The sequence below is a fragment of the Xylocopa sonorina genome, chromosome 11, assembly GCF_050948175.1.
Source record: "Xylocopa sonorina isolate GNS202 chromosome 11, iyXylSono1_principal, whole genome shotgun sequence".
NCBI classification, from domain to species: Eukaryota; Metazoa; Arthropoda; class Insecta; order Hymenoptera; family Apidae; genus Xylocopa; species Xylocopa sonorina.
The window spans coordinates 12,139,021-12,154,410 of NC_135203.1; the positions used below are offsets into that span (position 1 = coordinate 12,139,021).

The 15,390-nt window shown below is 47.5% G+C and overlaps 3 protein-coding genes across 3 annotated transcripts; all 3 read right to left on the minus strand.

The window, feature by feature from the left end:
• Positions 1 to 997: 997 nt before the first annotated feature.
• Mav (TGF-beta domain-containing family member maverick) lies at positions 998 to 5,492 on the minus strand. Its single transcript, XM_076904773.1, has 3 exons — positions 4,709 to 5,492; positions 2,366 to 2,486; positions 998 to 1,841 (listed from the first exon to the last, which is right to left on the minus strand). Exons 1-3 carry the CDS (start codon positions 5,348 to 5,350, stop codon positions 1,027 to 1,029), a joined length of 1,578 nt encoding a protein of 525 aa, XP_076760888.1. The 5' UTR covers positions 5,351 to 5,492; the 3' UTR covers positions 998 to 1,026.
• Positions 5,493 to 7,779: 2,287 nt separating this feature from the next.
• On the minus strand, positions 7,780 to 9,158 carry Miox (Myo-inositol oxygenase). Its single transcript, XM_076904777.1, has 6 exons — positions 9,112 to 9,158; positions 8,822 to 9,008; positions 8,532 to 8,740; positions 8,325 to 8,461; positions 8,021 to 8,251; positions 7,780 to 7,914 (listed from the first exon to the last, which is right to left on the minus strand). The coding sequence occupies exons 1-6, from the start codon at positions 9,127 to 9,129 to the stop codon at positions 7,806 to 7,808; spliced, it is 891 nt and encodes a 296-aa protein (XP_076760892.1). The 5' UTR covers positions 9,130 to 9,158; the 3' UTR covers positions 7,780 to 7,805.
• Positions 9,159 to 10,401: 1,243 nt separating this feature from the next.
• Su(w[a]) (suppressor of white-apricot) lies at positions 10,402 to 15,174 on the minus strand. The gene is made up of 8 exons (XM_076904784.1): positions 14,958 to 15,174; positions 13,553 to 13,722; positions 13,289 to 13,491; positions 12,988 to 13,210; positions 12,520 to 12,602; positions 12,255 to 12,437; positions 10,683 to 12,169; positions 10,402 to 10,611 (listed from the first exon to the last, which is right to left on the minus strand). The coding sequence occupies exons 1-8, from the start codon at positions 15,152 to 15,154 to the stop codon at positions 10,449 to 10,451; spliced, it is 2,709 nt and encodes a 902-aa protein (XP_076760899.1). The 5' UTR covers positions 15,155 to 15,174; the 3' UTR covers positions 10,402 to 10,448.
• Positions 15,175 to 15,390: the final 216 nt, after the last annotated feature.

The window sequence follows — 15,390 nt, forward strand, 5'->3', positions numbered from 1 at the left end:
TTTATTTTATTTTATTCTATTTTACTTTATTTTATTTTATTTTATTTTATTTTATTTTATTTTATTTTATTTTATTTTAATTAAATTAAGAAGAAAAGGTTTATTTTTTACATTATCGGTAATATCGATTAATGTTACGATAATGTCCATCACGGTGTGCGGTATAAATTGACTTGGTAAACGGTAAATAAAATTTCGATCGTATGCTTAATTTCTGTTTGCGTACAACATAAACGAAGCGATACTACGTGCTAAATATTCGATAACATTTTTACGTACACACAAGAGCTTGTCGCTCGTCGAACTCTCGATCTAACGTTGTGGCCATTAGAATCCATGAATATTCCCCATATTCATCGGATTCAAGCAATACAATTTTTTAATAATATGGAAAGTCGAGAAAATACATTCAGTTTCATTGAATAAATATGTTATTGTAATCGTTCCCCGTCTATACTTTTTATAAACTGGTGATGATTTCGTTGGTCGATTGCAAACTAGGAAGCAAATATAATCTAATTAAGGGAACGAAATATTTAACGAATACGTAACGCGACTATTACGAGCAATAATAATGTCAGATATCTTTTAGTATCACAGTCAATGCGAAAGTCTGAATCGACATTCTTAACGTTTTCTTCGTTTTCGCGATGTCTCGACGACTCCTTTGTCGCGACTGAAATGACACGAACGTTATTCGTACGATTCTTTGGTGAGTCGTCTGACTACAAAAATCTCTCGTCTTCAAATCGCAGCACCGTTCACACATACGCGCGTATCATCGCGTAGTTTCCATCGAAGGCGCATCTTATTTTCTCGTTCCCATTCCCCGTGCTAGCTTGTTGCCAAATTCGATTCATCCGTTCGCGTTCATCACTTGCATATTCGCACGGAACATCGCACTCGCACAAATTTGTCTCGCGCAAGATTTGTCTTTGGATGTAGAGAGAGAGAGAGAGAGAGAGAATGTGCGCGTAAAAAATGCGGGGAAGAGGAAGAGAGAGAGAGAGAGAGAAGTAAAGTTTTTTAGGAACAAGCACATTCCAGTACTTGAATGTTCTTCCAGAATGAGACTTTCAGCTGAGTGGAATCGTTCTCGTCAAAATAAACGATCATTAACTGATCCAACTTGCTCGGCGCGCAGCACGGTTTAGGCACTTTCTTTCTGTCTTCCTTCCACAAAAGACTTTGCAGGAGGGCATGATGATGGGCCGGATTATATCTCGGGGGACATCGACCCTTGCAGTATCCGGCGTCGAAAGTTTTTGGGTAAACGATAAATTCGAAACCTTTTAGGTCTTTAAACATTACGGTAAGTTCGTGTCTACAGCACTTTTTACTATCGCCTTTACACTTTGTCCTGCGACCTTTATGCAACGACATCAACTCTTCCGGAGAAGATCGTTTCGTTCTTCGTTTACCAGTCGCTGATGCGGAAGAGGTTGCGGTGAACACGTTCAAAACTGGCGAGGAAAAGGTGCGTCGCACCGGTTCTCCGTCTAGTAAAAATACCACTTCTAGACCGAAATTTTCGAGCGCTGCCTCGAGCCACAAAGAAACAGCCAGGGTTGCATCGAATTCGAGCCATCTCGAATTTCCCGAGTCCTGCAATTCGACTCTTTGTCGGCCGATCAATTTTCTCGAACGATCAAACGCTCGCAGATAGAGCAACGCGTCCAACTCGGAACGTTCGGTATAGTCCTCGCCCGCTGGGCTGTGAAGCAATAGTCGCACCGTCGCATGATCCACCGACGCGTTCTTATCCTCCCGAGGGATTTCCACGGGGAAGAACAACCAGTGCCTCCTTTCGCTCGATCGACTCGATTGCTTTCCAGGATACGCTGCAACAATCACCACGAACGTGAACCCTTTTTTACTACGCACCGTTTGTTCGGCTCGACGGATGCAACAATGCCAACGTGAACGCATATCCGGTTAGAGACCACGAGAATAACTATTCCCGTCCGTTCCATTTTTATTGGCTAATTAGACGATTCGTTAAATTCCGGGGTAATTCGTTAATAACCGCGTACACCCGCAAATACATTATATCGTACTAGTTCTAGTGTAGTAATTTAAAAGAAAGCGTAAAGAACAATTGACCGGCCCAGTCGCGCAAGGTATTGTATATATTATATCGATAGCATGAACATTTCTAGAGGCAGAACCTCGTCGGTATTGCCCGCGACTGACGGAAACTCGCGGGGCTAGATGTTTACACGAGTAGTAATTATAGCGAGCGCATGTATATTTTTTCAGGAAGGCTGTAGAAAATTTCGCGTATCCGAAGAACGCTGGTTCTCTCGCGAGACGATCGGAGGAAACCATCGAACAAGATTACACTTTGTTGCTAAGTTGGTTTTACCTGTCCCAGAAAATACGTGTAGTTTCTTCACGGTTCCGTAACTTTGTTCGTCAACGGAGAGCTGTATCCTCATCAGGTACTCTCTGTGCGCTCTCTCGTATTCAGCTTGGCTAACGTTTGCCTGAAAGAAAGAACGCGCGTATAATTTTCAGCAAGTTTCCAGAGAAACCATCACTTTTCACTCTCCACCGTAACCATTATTCAATGTTTTTTTTTCAATTCAATGTCATTTTTCATGACATTTCATCACATCTATGGTGAGAAATACTCTTCTGGTTACCCGAGCCCTCTTCGGTGTTCCGATTATCGAAGAACAAGTATTCACGGGAAGGACTAAACTACGTGGAAAGAGGCGAGTCACCAAGGAGAGGGGACGCCTCCGCGACACGTCCACTACGAGAACCCGTTTATTTAAACGTTTAACCGTCTGGTGCGACTCTTTAAAGTTGGTTACGTAGTTCCGGTTCGTCGTTCGTCGAGACAGTGGTTGGCTCTCTCGTGTCAATTAGTCAAAGTTGACATCGGCTTTATTCGTGCGAAAAAGAACGATTCGCGCGTCGAATCACTTTCAAGTCGATCATCGAGGTTCGAGGTTGTAATTGAGCACGAGGCTTACCGAGTCGCTTACCGACCCCAAGCGAGTTGACTCCTCTAGAGCCGGTTGACTTGTTCAAAAGGTCGGTCAGTGTCGGTCATCCGTGTCACGTTAGTCCGCGTATCGTTAGTTCGTTGGTCTTTCGATTCGATTCGATTCACGGCATGTCTTGTTCGAAGAAAATTTCAAGTTACGCGATTGTACGGGAATCGAGGACACTCGGTGTGGGGTATTCCACGGGTGTTGCCGTTAACGCGAACAACCTTGAGAAAACGTACGTTCGCTCCTCCTCCCACGCTACGCCTCGAAGAAAACCTTGTCTCTCGCAAGCCGCGCGAACCGCGTCTAGAGATGTGTAGTAGGTATCGACGAGTCGAGCCGCATTCTTCTTGTAACCCTCGCCCCTCTGCCTAGAGATCTCGATGAAACGCGCTGTTCGTTGCGAGTGACTATTCATTTGCCGCTTTCTCCTCTCCCGTCTTTAACCGTGTAACGAACGTGTCCTCGTCGTCGTCGTCGTCGTCGTCGTCGTCGTCGTTGTCGTCGACCGTTCTCTCGACCGTTCTCTCTTGAAATTTTGCTCTTCCATCGCCGGTGAAAGTCTCCGCGATCGTAAGGTACAGCTTCGATATAAAGTCAAACGGTCAACGGTATCAAATGTAAAATCGTTCTTTCTCTCCATACCAACAACGATGGATAGAGAGGGTATGCGTCAACTATCGCGCATCGTTGAACACGGTGAAAGAGGAAGATGGTTGCACGCGTGCGCGTGCACGGTTGGAACCAGAAGGATAACTGGTTCCATCTTCCCTTCGTATACGTATAACTCCTATACATGTAGCTAAGCGCGCGTAAGGTCGCCTAGTGGACTGTAGGGTGCTCGCGACACAACAGGTGTTTCAACGATGCTGTTCCCGGTAGCCAACGTCCGGAATAACGCGACAAGCTGTTGATATTTTCCGGTACCGATCTTGCCCGATCGTTTGTAATTTACGGATGTTTGCCCGTTTGCGTAACGTTATAAATTTAGATCGAAAGGAAAGTACGGAACCGAGCGATCTTCAACTCTGTAACGATAGATGGTCAGAGAGAACGAGAACGAGAACGAGAACGAGAACGAGAACGAGAAGAATAAAAACGGAATAACATGAAACTGTTGCGGCGTTCCGCCGGTACGCACGTGGACAGCCGGTTCTGCATATTAGCAGGAAGGCGCACGTGCTCGTGAATGCGTTAGCGAAAGTGGGGCAACACGGACCACCCACGTCTCGCGTTACTCCTTTCAGACTCGTCGCGTCGTTGTTTACGTGCTTGCCGCTCGTATTGTTTCCGTCCCTTTTCTTTTTCCAATTGCCAGACTAACGTCTACACCATGCATATTTCTCTAGGTATTACTCGATACTTTGTAACTACGTTGCTATCCCGTTGCATACACACGCATACGCGTAAGAAAAGAACACGGTTGTTTCAAAGAGGGAAAAAACCAATAGAGAGTGGCTCGGCAACGGTGAACAGTGCGGGAATACGGTTCTTATTGTCGCGCCTTTCTTTCCTTTCGCCAGCCGCTGCCGCCATCGCCATCGCCATCGCCACTGCCACTGCCACTGCCACTGCCACTGTCTCTGCCTTTGCTTTTTTAGTCCTTTTCTTTCATCGTTCGTCACCTTCGTCGCCTGCCCCCCTTGTCGACATTTGCGGAAAGTGATAGAAATTTCATGGTAACTCTCGTGATGGAAAACTACACTCACCTTGGCAGGGTCCGGTATCCTCTCGAGACCAAGACCTCGCGCGATGCTTCTCCTGATAATATCCATTTCGGTCTCATCTAGGATGCTCCGCGGCGACGATCGATCGAAAAAGTCTCGGTGAACGTACTCGAGGTCGTGCCAACCATCGGTCAGGGAAGACTGATTCTCTCGCGACGGCATCGGGACAGCCGACGCGATGGGTACGCAAAGCACCGTCACCATCGCTACGATTGCCACTATTATCTCGAATGGAAGCGAGAGTTGCTCGGTTCCGGGCAACGCGTGCCAGACGGAACGCCGACGGAACGATCGTTTTCCTCTTGAACGATACTCTCGATCGTTTTCAGATCGATTCGGATAGAACTCGGCTACCGCTACCGTCTCGATCGTGACGCTTAAATCTTGCTTTCTTCTCTCTTCGAATCGTATCGCGGCAGCGACTATACTCCTCTGACGAGCCTCTCTTCCGTGCCCTCGGACACAATCCTCCTCGAACGATGCCTCCGATTCAGCCTGCCCGACAGGAATCGCGACGAGAGCCTGCTCGTAACTGGCGCTGTCGCGCTCGAGCAACCACTCCGATGCCTCCTGTTCCTCGTTGTCACGGGTCACGAGTCGACCAGTCGTTCTCAGCTTTCCCATAGCCGGGATACCTCCGGTCTACGGAGCAGTTTCTCGTCGTCGTGCTCCCTTAACAAATTCCCTTTACTTTGCCTCTCGAGTCTCCTCCTCCTTCACCTCCTCCTCCTCTTCTTGCTCCTCCTCCTCCTCCTCCTCCTCCTCCTCCTCCTCCTCCTCCACCTCCACCACCTCCACCTCCTCCTTCAATCGCCCTTTCTTTCTTCGCAGCTTCTTCTTCTTCTTCTTCTTCTTCTTCTTCTTCTTCTTCTTCTTCCTCCTCTTCCTCTTGCTCCTATTTTCTAGTCAATCGATGATCGCTTCGATTAACATATCAGCCAATATTTCCACGTGTACAACATTATTTTTCCCACACGTATTCGTCACAGTATTTCTTCTCCTTTTCTTCTTCAGAGTTAAAGTACTACAATTGAACGTTGCACTTTCGTTTCGTCGTTCGTGACAATTCGATTAGTTTCTTCCTTCTACGCGATGCTAATGGTGATTTCAATGACAACGACCTTAACCACGACGTCGACGACGACGACCACGACCACGACGACGACGACGACGACGACGACGCCGCCGCCGCCGCCGTCGCCGACGACGATGACAACGAGAATGCGGACAAGATAGAAACGAATGGGTAGGAGAGGAAGGAAGGTAAGGGAGGCAACGTCGAGGCGGTCATCTTAAATCGCGAACCGATCAAACATTTAACGATCGTCGACTTTCGCTCCCTCTCTTCTTCCTTGTCTCCCCAGACCCTAAAAGAAATCAGACTAAGAGAAGAAAGGAGAAGGGACTAGAATAGAAGAAGAAGAAGAAGAAGAAGAAGAAGAAGAATGCGGAATGCGGAACGGGAAGAAAAATACTAACCCACCGCTCCGTTCGGACGTCGCGCGTCGACTGCCGAATGGGCATCGTCGCGTATATATCCCGTACAGTGCCTAACGCTATTCCCCGGCGTGACGCGGCGCCGCGAGTAGTACGTTCCCCGTAACGTTCCCCGTAACGTTCCCCGTAACGTTCCCCGGTGTGTGTACGTGTGTACGCCTGCTACTTTCAATCGTCCTCCATCCGGTAACCACTTTTACTCGAGACGGGCATCCATCGGCCTTTGCTCTCCGCAATTACCGCAACCGATACCACGGAATTTTAACGCGATTCTGAAGCCGGCGCTTAATTCGTGATTCGTTATCACCGGAAGGGAGCCGGTAAATGGAACATCGTAAACGAGGAAATCGAGAGGCAACTAGCCAAGCGATTGTGGAGTAATCGCGGCCGAGGTCAAAAGTCGGACCGAAACTACGCGAGAAACGCGCGAGAGAGGATAATCGTAATTGTACGAGATGGTAACTTGGTATAAATTAGGCGCAGCAGTTGCTCGATTTCGGAGAATCGATCGATCGTTTGCTTGTCCCCGAGGCTCGCACGTTTTTTCGCGGAACGAAAGGTTCGCGTGACCACCGGTGCGGAGCGATTCGTCATCCGTCGAATGTCCCGCGGGTGAAATCGAAACTCGTCGATGATACTGGAATGGGAGCGAGCGGCGAGGGAATCCCTCTTTCGTCCTCGTTCTTCGTTTCCTTTTCCTAGAACCGAGATACGCGTGCGACTCGCGTAACGTAGATAGAGCAACGGTAGGTAGGTAGGTAGGTATCGATGATTCATCGCGCCGTACCGGTGACGGACGGTCCTTCCTGTTCGCGCTAGTGCTCGTCATCCTCCTCGAAAACGCTAATACCTCCTGTAATATTCCGCAATATTCGTCGATGACTAAGCCAATTTCACGAGCACCGTTCTTTTTGCCGCGCAGCTCTACCTACGCGCGCGGTCTCTCCTCGCCGCAGGATTTACATCTTCGCGGACGGAAAATCCCACTATCGACCGATACCGCCGTCATTATCGACGTCATCGGCGTTGTTCAGATGGGCCGTCTTCGCTCTTCGAATACCTCCGACCGACAGCGAATGCCGATGAATCGAGCTAAAAATAAAGAAGCCCCCCTATACCGGTGTTTCCCGTTTGCGTCCAACGAACTCGTCCCGCGAACGCTCTTCTCACCGACGACCAACTCCCGCATCTTTCTTTTCCGTCCTCGTCAACGTCGCGACGCGACGCGACGCAACGCGAGGCGCTCCTCGATGGGTCTTCCTCTCGAAAGTCGACGCGTTTCCGATTAACCGCGAAACCACGCATTCCCGTAGTTTCTAGAGCTTCTCTCCCCGACTCCTTCCATCCGCCACCAAAGGATGCACTCCCCCACCCCCCCCCCCCTCTTCCGTCTCTCTCCATCTGCATATATCCCATTCGCCTGATCGCAAACAGCCAACAGAAACAGCCAACGACATTCACTTTTTATTCGTTAATTCAAACTAGTGACAACGATAACAAAATTACTCGACGCTTATGTCGGTACACAACTGCTGGAGCCCCGATCGCTCCTTAAATAAAATCATCCGTTCGATCATCGGTTTCACCACTCCAATACTCCCGGAATATACTTGTCGATCAATTTTTCATAATACGGCCAAAGCTTCTCGATGTCGGGAACTCGATCGCTCTTCGTATACAAATCGTACTTGCTGAAACACAGAACGCATCGAATGTACGTATGTTACTCGAGGGAGAGAGAGAGAGAGAGAGAGAGAGAGAGAGAGAGAGAGAGAGAGAGAGAGAGAGAAAGCTCACTTAAACTCGTTGATCCACCGTAGCATCTCCATATCTTTCGGTGTGCAAAAGTGCATGTAATCGCCGGCTGCGTGCCAAGGATAGAACGAATGATAACGGATCATGGCTAACGCCTCGTTCGGCAATTTTGCATTGTTATGCACCAGAACGCGATAGAGATACTCGTCGTGACCCCAGGACATCAACAGGTTGTCCATGCCACAGTTTGGCTCGTACATCCCGTATTTGGTGCTGAAAGGAAAGGTGCTCGCGAAACTATTTCGTCCCTCGGTTTTCGTTTCGCGCGACGAAATGAATCACTCACTTGTATCGAGGATCTTTACCGTCGGGATTCTCCTCGAAGCTGGTCTGTCTGTAAACGATCGAGTCAGCCCAAGCGCATCCCACGGGAAACGTATCGCCCACCACTGCCCACTGCGGTTCTCCATGGAAAGCCATTATCTACGCGTAGAAACAGACGGGAGGAAACCTCTCGGTTCGTTTCTTCCTTCTTTCGATACGATCTAGATACCTTGCCCAAGTCGTGTATCAGCCCGGTCAAGTGGAACCAATCCGAATCAGGATGCTCCTTTCTGATCGACTCCGCGGTCTGAAAGGCGTGCACGATGTTCGGCAAATCGGTGTCCGGATCGCTCTCGTCCACTAAATCGTTCAACTTGGCCAGAGCCTCCTTTATCGTCATTCGAAACTTGTCGAAACGCGTCCACTCTCTGATGCGTGCTGGAAACGCGCACCACCGGTTTACACACAGCGATATGCGTTCGAGAGAGAGAGAGAGAAAACATAACATATATCACTTACATCGTACGAATTCGACGGTTTGATTGGCGTGCATTTTCTGATAAGTTTTCCGAACCCGCTCCCTCACCGGGTCCATCGGATCTTCGGCGTAATCCCTAAACTCCCTCTTGAGCTTTCCCGCGTACACAGCCTCCGGCCGGTACTTCTCCGAAGGATCCAAAATAGTCGGTTGCCTTTGCCTTTGCGGCTGAACCTTCGAAAATCCCCGAGCGAAAAAAAGGTAACCCTCTCGTCCTTACCCCCCCCCCCCCCCCCACTCCACCCCCGTCAACAACATCGCAAGTACTTACGTGCGTTTTCACCGACATCTGTCAATATATAATATGGATCTTAATATTCCGAGTTGTATTCGGTATGCAACGCTGACTGACTAGTCCCTATGCGACCGAGTTAACTTATAAATCTGAGGCAATTCACCCTTGACCCCTGCTTGATCAAAGTATGGTCACGTGTGTAATATTCGATACACGTTATCTCCTCTCAACACATTCGCAGACGTTTCTAAACAAGCGAACGCGCAACACGGAGGAAGAAAAAAATTGCCATCATGGAATTTCACGATTTACCAGTTGCGCGGAATACGAGCACCGATATCTTATCTTCTTTCCTCTTTCTCTATCCGACGTTAATTCGTTCGTTTCTTACCGCGATTCGTTTTTCGCCCGACAACCCTCTTTCGAATCCTATTCGCTTTATAATCAACAAGGGACATAATTGGACGGAAAGATAACCAGAACCGACTCGTGGCCAGAGCCGATCGTGAATGAAATTCTTTGTGCGATGGAAAAATCTGCCAAGCTGCCAACTCGTACGTAATCGAACAACAACTGTATGCGTGTGTGCGTGCGTGCGTGCCAAGATTATTCCCGATGAAAGAAAATTGGCTAAGGTGCGAACGCACGCTCCTCTCTCCGCGACACGAGTCGCACGTGCCGCGTTCTGCGTAGTTGAACCGACTCGCGTTCTCGATTTATTAAACTCAATTAGGCGGCAATTGATTTGCCGCAAATAGGAGTACCGTAAACCCTCGGGCCAGTTTATATTCGATCGGTGTTAAATGCATCGCAACGCATCGATGCTATTTTCATACAGTTTTGCTTTCGACCGACAACGAGCCTAGACGCGTTACGCAATTAACAACTATGCATATTTCGATATACTTGCGCGCGAACGAACGTTTACACCGTAAACACCGATGATACTACTACTACTACTACTACTACTACTACTACTACTACTACTACTACTACTACTAAAACGGAATTACTTAGTTCAGCTCGTTTTCCTTTTGTCCCGCGCGGCTTGCTCGCTCCGAGTATCGAACGACAAAGGAAAAGTAATAAATAAATGATGGCTAATCTTTCCCAACTATGTTAAAACTTTCTTTTTATTCTTCCATCTCTGTTTTCAGCCTCCGTTTATTTATTTCTATTCTTCCTTGGGCAAAAGTTTTGTATTCAAATTATCGTCGACGGTGTCTCGATTAACCACACGTACATGCACGTGCGCGCACGAAGAGAGAGAGAGAGAGAGAGAGAGAGAGAGAGAGAGAGAGAGAGAGAGAGAGAGAAGAGAGAGAGAGTTTGACACGTATCAAGGTGTATTAAAAATAAGACGTGACGCGTTTTCAAGATGAACTCGAATCCGAGTACGAAGAGTTGCTTCCCTTTCGTCGCGCGCTATGTTGATGCCTTCGAGACGGTGTCCGCGACGGAGATCTGTGCTTCGAGGAGGACTTCTTGCTCTTCTTGGATCTGTGCGATCGCGAACTGCTTCGGCTGTCGTGGTTGCTGCGTCAAAGAAACGAATGGGAGAAAAACGAAGGACGAGAGAATAATTGTAAAGCGAAATACTCGCGTACCTTCTACGAGAAGAACTCTTCTTCTTTTTGTGCTTCTTGTGAAATTTTTTTTCTCTATCCGTGTAACTTCGGCTCCCGCTGGGACTCCTCGATCGCGGCCTAGACCTCTTCCCGGTCAAGTCTGCGCTCTTCAGCCTGTCCATCAACGAGTTCCCACCGGATGTCCTCGAATCGGAGGATCTGTCCTTCGCCTCCTCCAACGAGGACGGAGAACGGGACGGCGACGGAACGGAATGGACCTCGTCCGAGTCGTCTTTCCTAACGCCTTGACCGAGGAAAACCGTACTCGCGGTACTCGTCCCGGTAGCTCCGCTGACTTTCTGCATGCCAGAGCTCTGTATCTGACTTAAAAACGCAGCCGCTTTCTTCTTTCGTTCCAGTTGAAGCTGCCTTTCTTTCGACGTGGTAACCAACTTGTCCCGCGACACCGCGGCAACCAGTTTGTTATCGTGTTTCATTCGGTCCTCCGCCTGCTGTTTGTGCCTAATCTCTTTCTGACAATCTTCCAGTATCTCGTCCGTAAGGTCGACCAGCTCTCTCTCTACCTCGCTCTTCCACCTTCTATCCGACTTTTTCTCCGCTCCGACGGCGTCTTTGTCCGCTTGGCTCGAGCCAAGCTGTTCATTGATCAAGTTCTGCGGCGAACTCGGCTTCGAGTTACCCTCTTTACTATCACCGGCTTCCATCTCGTCGTCGCTCTCTTCTAACGGTAACGCGTTCCGTTTCTCGATCACCCCGGTTTCTCCGTCCTTCGGTTTCTTTATCGAGAACGACACGGTCGTCACTTGCCTGACGCCGCCCTCCGCCGAGTTCGTTCCCACCACATCCCTTTGTTTCGCATTTTTTGGCTCGCATTTCTTTTTCGCTTGTATCATCTTCACCCTTTTCTGCACTTCCTCCATCCGTTGTTGCTTCTTTTGTAACTCCTCGAGCTTCTTCTGCTTCTCTTCCTGCGGCTCTTGTTTCTGCAACAATTCTTCCTCCGTCAACACTTTCGGATTCACCGCGCCCTCGTATATCGTCAATTTGTGCGCGTAATAACCGTGATACTGATGCGACAACTCGAGGAAACTGAACCGTGGATCCCCTTTATTCTTGACGATCGCCTCGAAATCCCTGCCGTTCTTTGCCACGTAACTGGCCATTTTGTCGATGATTATTTGCACGTCCGCCGGTGGAACGATGAACGAGGGCCTGCTCAATTGCTTCTGAGGCCCAGCCAGCGAGCCATACGGCACCAACGAGGGCTGCGACGAGTCGATCATTGTAATTTGCGCCGTCGTCATCGTTTCGTTCCCGGTGGGCAACACGTTCACCCCGGTGATTTGCAGCGGTGACTGTATCTGCCCGTTCGGCCCGTATATCACCGGACCGTGGGAGTATTGTACAGGCGTGCTCGCTGTTGCTGCAGCAGCCGCGGCCGCGGCCGCGGCCGCTGCCGCTGCCGCCGCTACCGCTGCGGCTGAACTTAGGTAAGGGCTATAATCCTGGAACAGAACAGAACAGAACAGAGATTGAGAAAGAGAATCGGCGATCCACGAGCATCATTTCTGTTCGTGTTCGTTCATTCACCTGCCCTGCCACGGGGTGTTGTTGATAATAACCAGTGGCAGTCGCCGATTGAACCGCGCTCTCGCTCGTATGCTGCTGCGGCGGTGCCTTCGATGGTGGCGGTTTCCCGGTTATCTTATTTACAAGCATCGAATAAGCACAGTCAGCCGATGGTTTGTACTGTATGCTAGGAATACTGGGGGCCTATGGACGCAGAATTGTTTCAATTGCTTTCGAAAAACCAATAATAAACGTACCGATCCGTGTATCGTCATATTGTGCGTACCGCTTCTATCTTGGTGAACGATGACGCCAAGCTCGGATGTAGATACGATTCGTCGTCTTGATCCGACGATCCGTCTTCGTGTTCTACCATTGAAGAAAATAATACAAGTAAATAGCACGCCCAGCTGTACAGACAGGCTTACTAACGCTTCCTATGTGTCACAGAGATATTGGTAACGGTTAACAAATGTAACGTAGAGATACTTACGGGAGAAGGAAAAACTAAGTAGAATCAAAGTAGACGTGGGTAAACAAATCCTGTTTTAAGTTTCGTCAATTATTTCAACAATGACAATGACAGAGAACACCGTCGCATTCGACGATTTTACTAGTAATTTTTTCCTTGTTCGATTCTTTTTCTTTTTCTTTTTTTTTTTTTATTTTTTTATTTTTTTATTTTTTTACGATTTTTGTTTTCTTTTTCTTTTCGGTAATGGACAAAAAGCGAAGAGGGTGAGAGAATGCATACCGGATTCTTCCTTCTCGGGCTCCTTTTCTGGATTATATTTTCCAGTCTTGATCGCATCCAGTATACATTTGTAATATTGATGAAACCGTCCGTCTATCGACAAGAAGGAGAATTGTGGATTATTCGCTTGCTTGGCTTTAATTAGAATCTCCATTTGGCCACCTTGACGGCTTATAAACAAGGCTGTTTTCGTTATGATCGCGTTCAGCTTTTGCGTCTCCGGCTGTTAATGAAATGTACAAACCACGTAACCACGCGTATCTATGTATAAACGAAAGATACTATGAAATCGTCTACAAACCAATGGAATGCCCTCTGGTATCTCTAAATCAGGGGGCGGAACGAAAGCTTGATCCTCTTCCTGGGAACCGTCCGACTGTTTTGGACTTTGCGAATCGTCGCATCCCACCTTTGGCTCGTTTCCTTCTTCGTTGTAGTCGTACGCTACCTGGTTGTACGTGCTCTCCGAATCCAGAGCTTGATGCAGCCTTTTCATTTCTTCCTCTGTAAATGAAATAAACCGTTTATGCAACACGCGACAAAATGGTATTCCAGATCGGCTTACCGTGATACACAGAGTCTTCCATTTCGCTGGTGTAGAGGGACCGATATCGTTCTTCGTCGCATAATTGTTCCACTTTCAGTTCGTCTTCCGTCAGGATCGTTCGTTGATCGAAACCACCTGTCGGTGGTTCGTATATCCGCAAGTCCCCCAAAGCGCCGCGTCCATCGTATCTATACACATACACGAGTCGAATTAAGGCTGGAAAGTACGAGTTTTTCAGTGAAATAAGCTCGATTTCGCCATCTGAAAATTAAGTCCTACGAAGCGAACCTTGTCTGAATTAAAGTCAAAATTCGTCTGAAATAAAATACAATTATAAAACAGTTTGATGCTCTCTCTCTCTCTCTCTCTCTCTCTCTCTCTCTCTCTCTCTCTCTCTCTCTCTCTCTCTCTCTCTCTCTCTCTCTCTCTTATTCACTCACTCACACGCGTACGCATTCTCTCTCGTTAAGTTCATATATCTCTTTCATTGTACCATCTCGGTATACGTCGGTGACTGCAAATTACTGATGCGTAATGTTAACTACACAAATACCTCACGCCCACCAAGGAGGAAAGAAAAAAGAAAACCAGTGCGTACATACCAATGATACAAAATGATGATGATGATGATGATGATGATAATGATAATGATAATGATAATGATAATGATAATGATAATAATAATAATAATAATAATAATAATAATAATAATAATAATAATAATAATAATAATAATAATAATAATAATAACAATAACAATAACAATAACAATAACAATAACAACAACAACGACAACAATAACAATAATGATAATGAATGTTGGATCCGAGACGTTCTATCGGTTGATATCTACAGAGTACCCGCAAGGAACATCAGTCGCACTTTAACGTTGAGTAGTAAATTGAGTGGACGCATGAGAAATTAGAGCGGCGATAAGAAAAACGTTGGAGAGTTACGCGAATCCAGAAGCAGAGGAGGTGAAGAACAGGGGCGAACAGGAACCGCGTGGCGCGTCGCAATGCCGGTCTAGAACGGCCGAGTCTAAAATGCTAGGATACATACCATGCTGAACGATTATAGTAACTACAATCGTCAGCTGCCGTTTTGTTTTGTCTCTCTACGCTGTGTCTCACCTTGCTGCTGCGCCGACGATCAGCCAGAAACATCAACGTCACGAGAGCATTATGAGTTGCTCTACGGGCGTGCAGAGCGCGGATATATATCGCGCTTCCACACCGCCTGTTCAAAGCCAACGACACCTGCAGAAACCTTAAACAGTCTCCAGATTGCTTATTTGTACATTAACCGTTCGTTCGTGAAGTCGATGAGTTTTTCCAACAGCCGCATTTTGCTTTGCGTACGGTGCGTTTATGCAATAATAAATATCCTAGATGAGAAATTTGTCTAGGTTAGGGGAACGGACCTGTCTATTTTCAACGTGCTATCGCCCATCCATGGTATCAAATGCTTTCCTTGATCAATCATTTTCGCCTTGTCATCATCTCGAAATAATTTGCAGCTATATCCAAACACCAGCAGCTCTTGCGGTTCCTCTTCTCCATTCTTTTTACGCAGAATCCCCGAATCTACCATCCAACGCTGACTTTTCGATGCCGCCATTTTACTCCCACTGATACTAGAAACTCGTGCTTACGTCTCGTCCCACCTTCTACCTACACCAACGCATACTACCTATCTATGTAGACTGCTCTAACGCGCTCTCTCTCTCTCTCTCTCTCTCTCCCTCTCTGCCTCGCTCAACTTCATTTAATAACTACCCTGGATACTTACTTCTCCTCCTGTACTCTCTTCCGTTCATATTCTATTTCTCAATCTCTCGATTACCTCTCAAATAA

Coding starts and splice junctions, on each gene's coding strand:
- Mav (XM_076904773.1), bottom strand. CDS start 5,350: ATGGGAAAGCTGAGAACGACTGGTCGACTCGTGACCCGTGACAACGAG. Junction 2,487..4,708: donor GGATACCGGACCCTGCCAAG/GTGAGTGTAGTT, acceptor TCTTTCTTTCAG/GCAAACGTTAGCCAAGCTGA. Junction 1,842..2,365: donor ACACGTATTTTCTGGGACAG/GTAAAACCAACT, acceptor TGATTGTTGCAG/CGTATCCTGGAAAGCAATCG.
- Miox (XM_076904777.1), bottom strand. Junction 8,741..8,821: donor AACCGTCGAATTCGTACGAT/GTAAGTGATATA, acceptor GCGCGTTTCCAG/CACGCATCAGAGAGTGGACG. Junction 8,252..8,324: donor GGTAAAGATCCTCGATACAA/GTGAGTGATTCA, acceptor CTTTCCTTTCAG/CACCAAATACGGGATGTACG.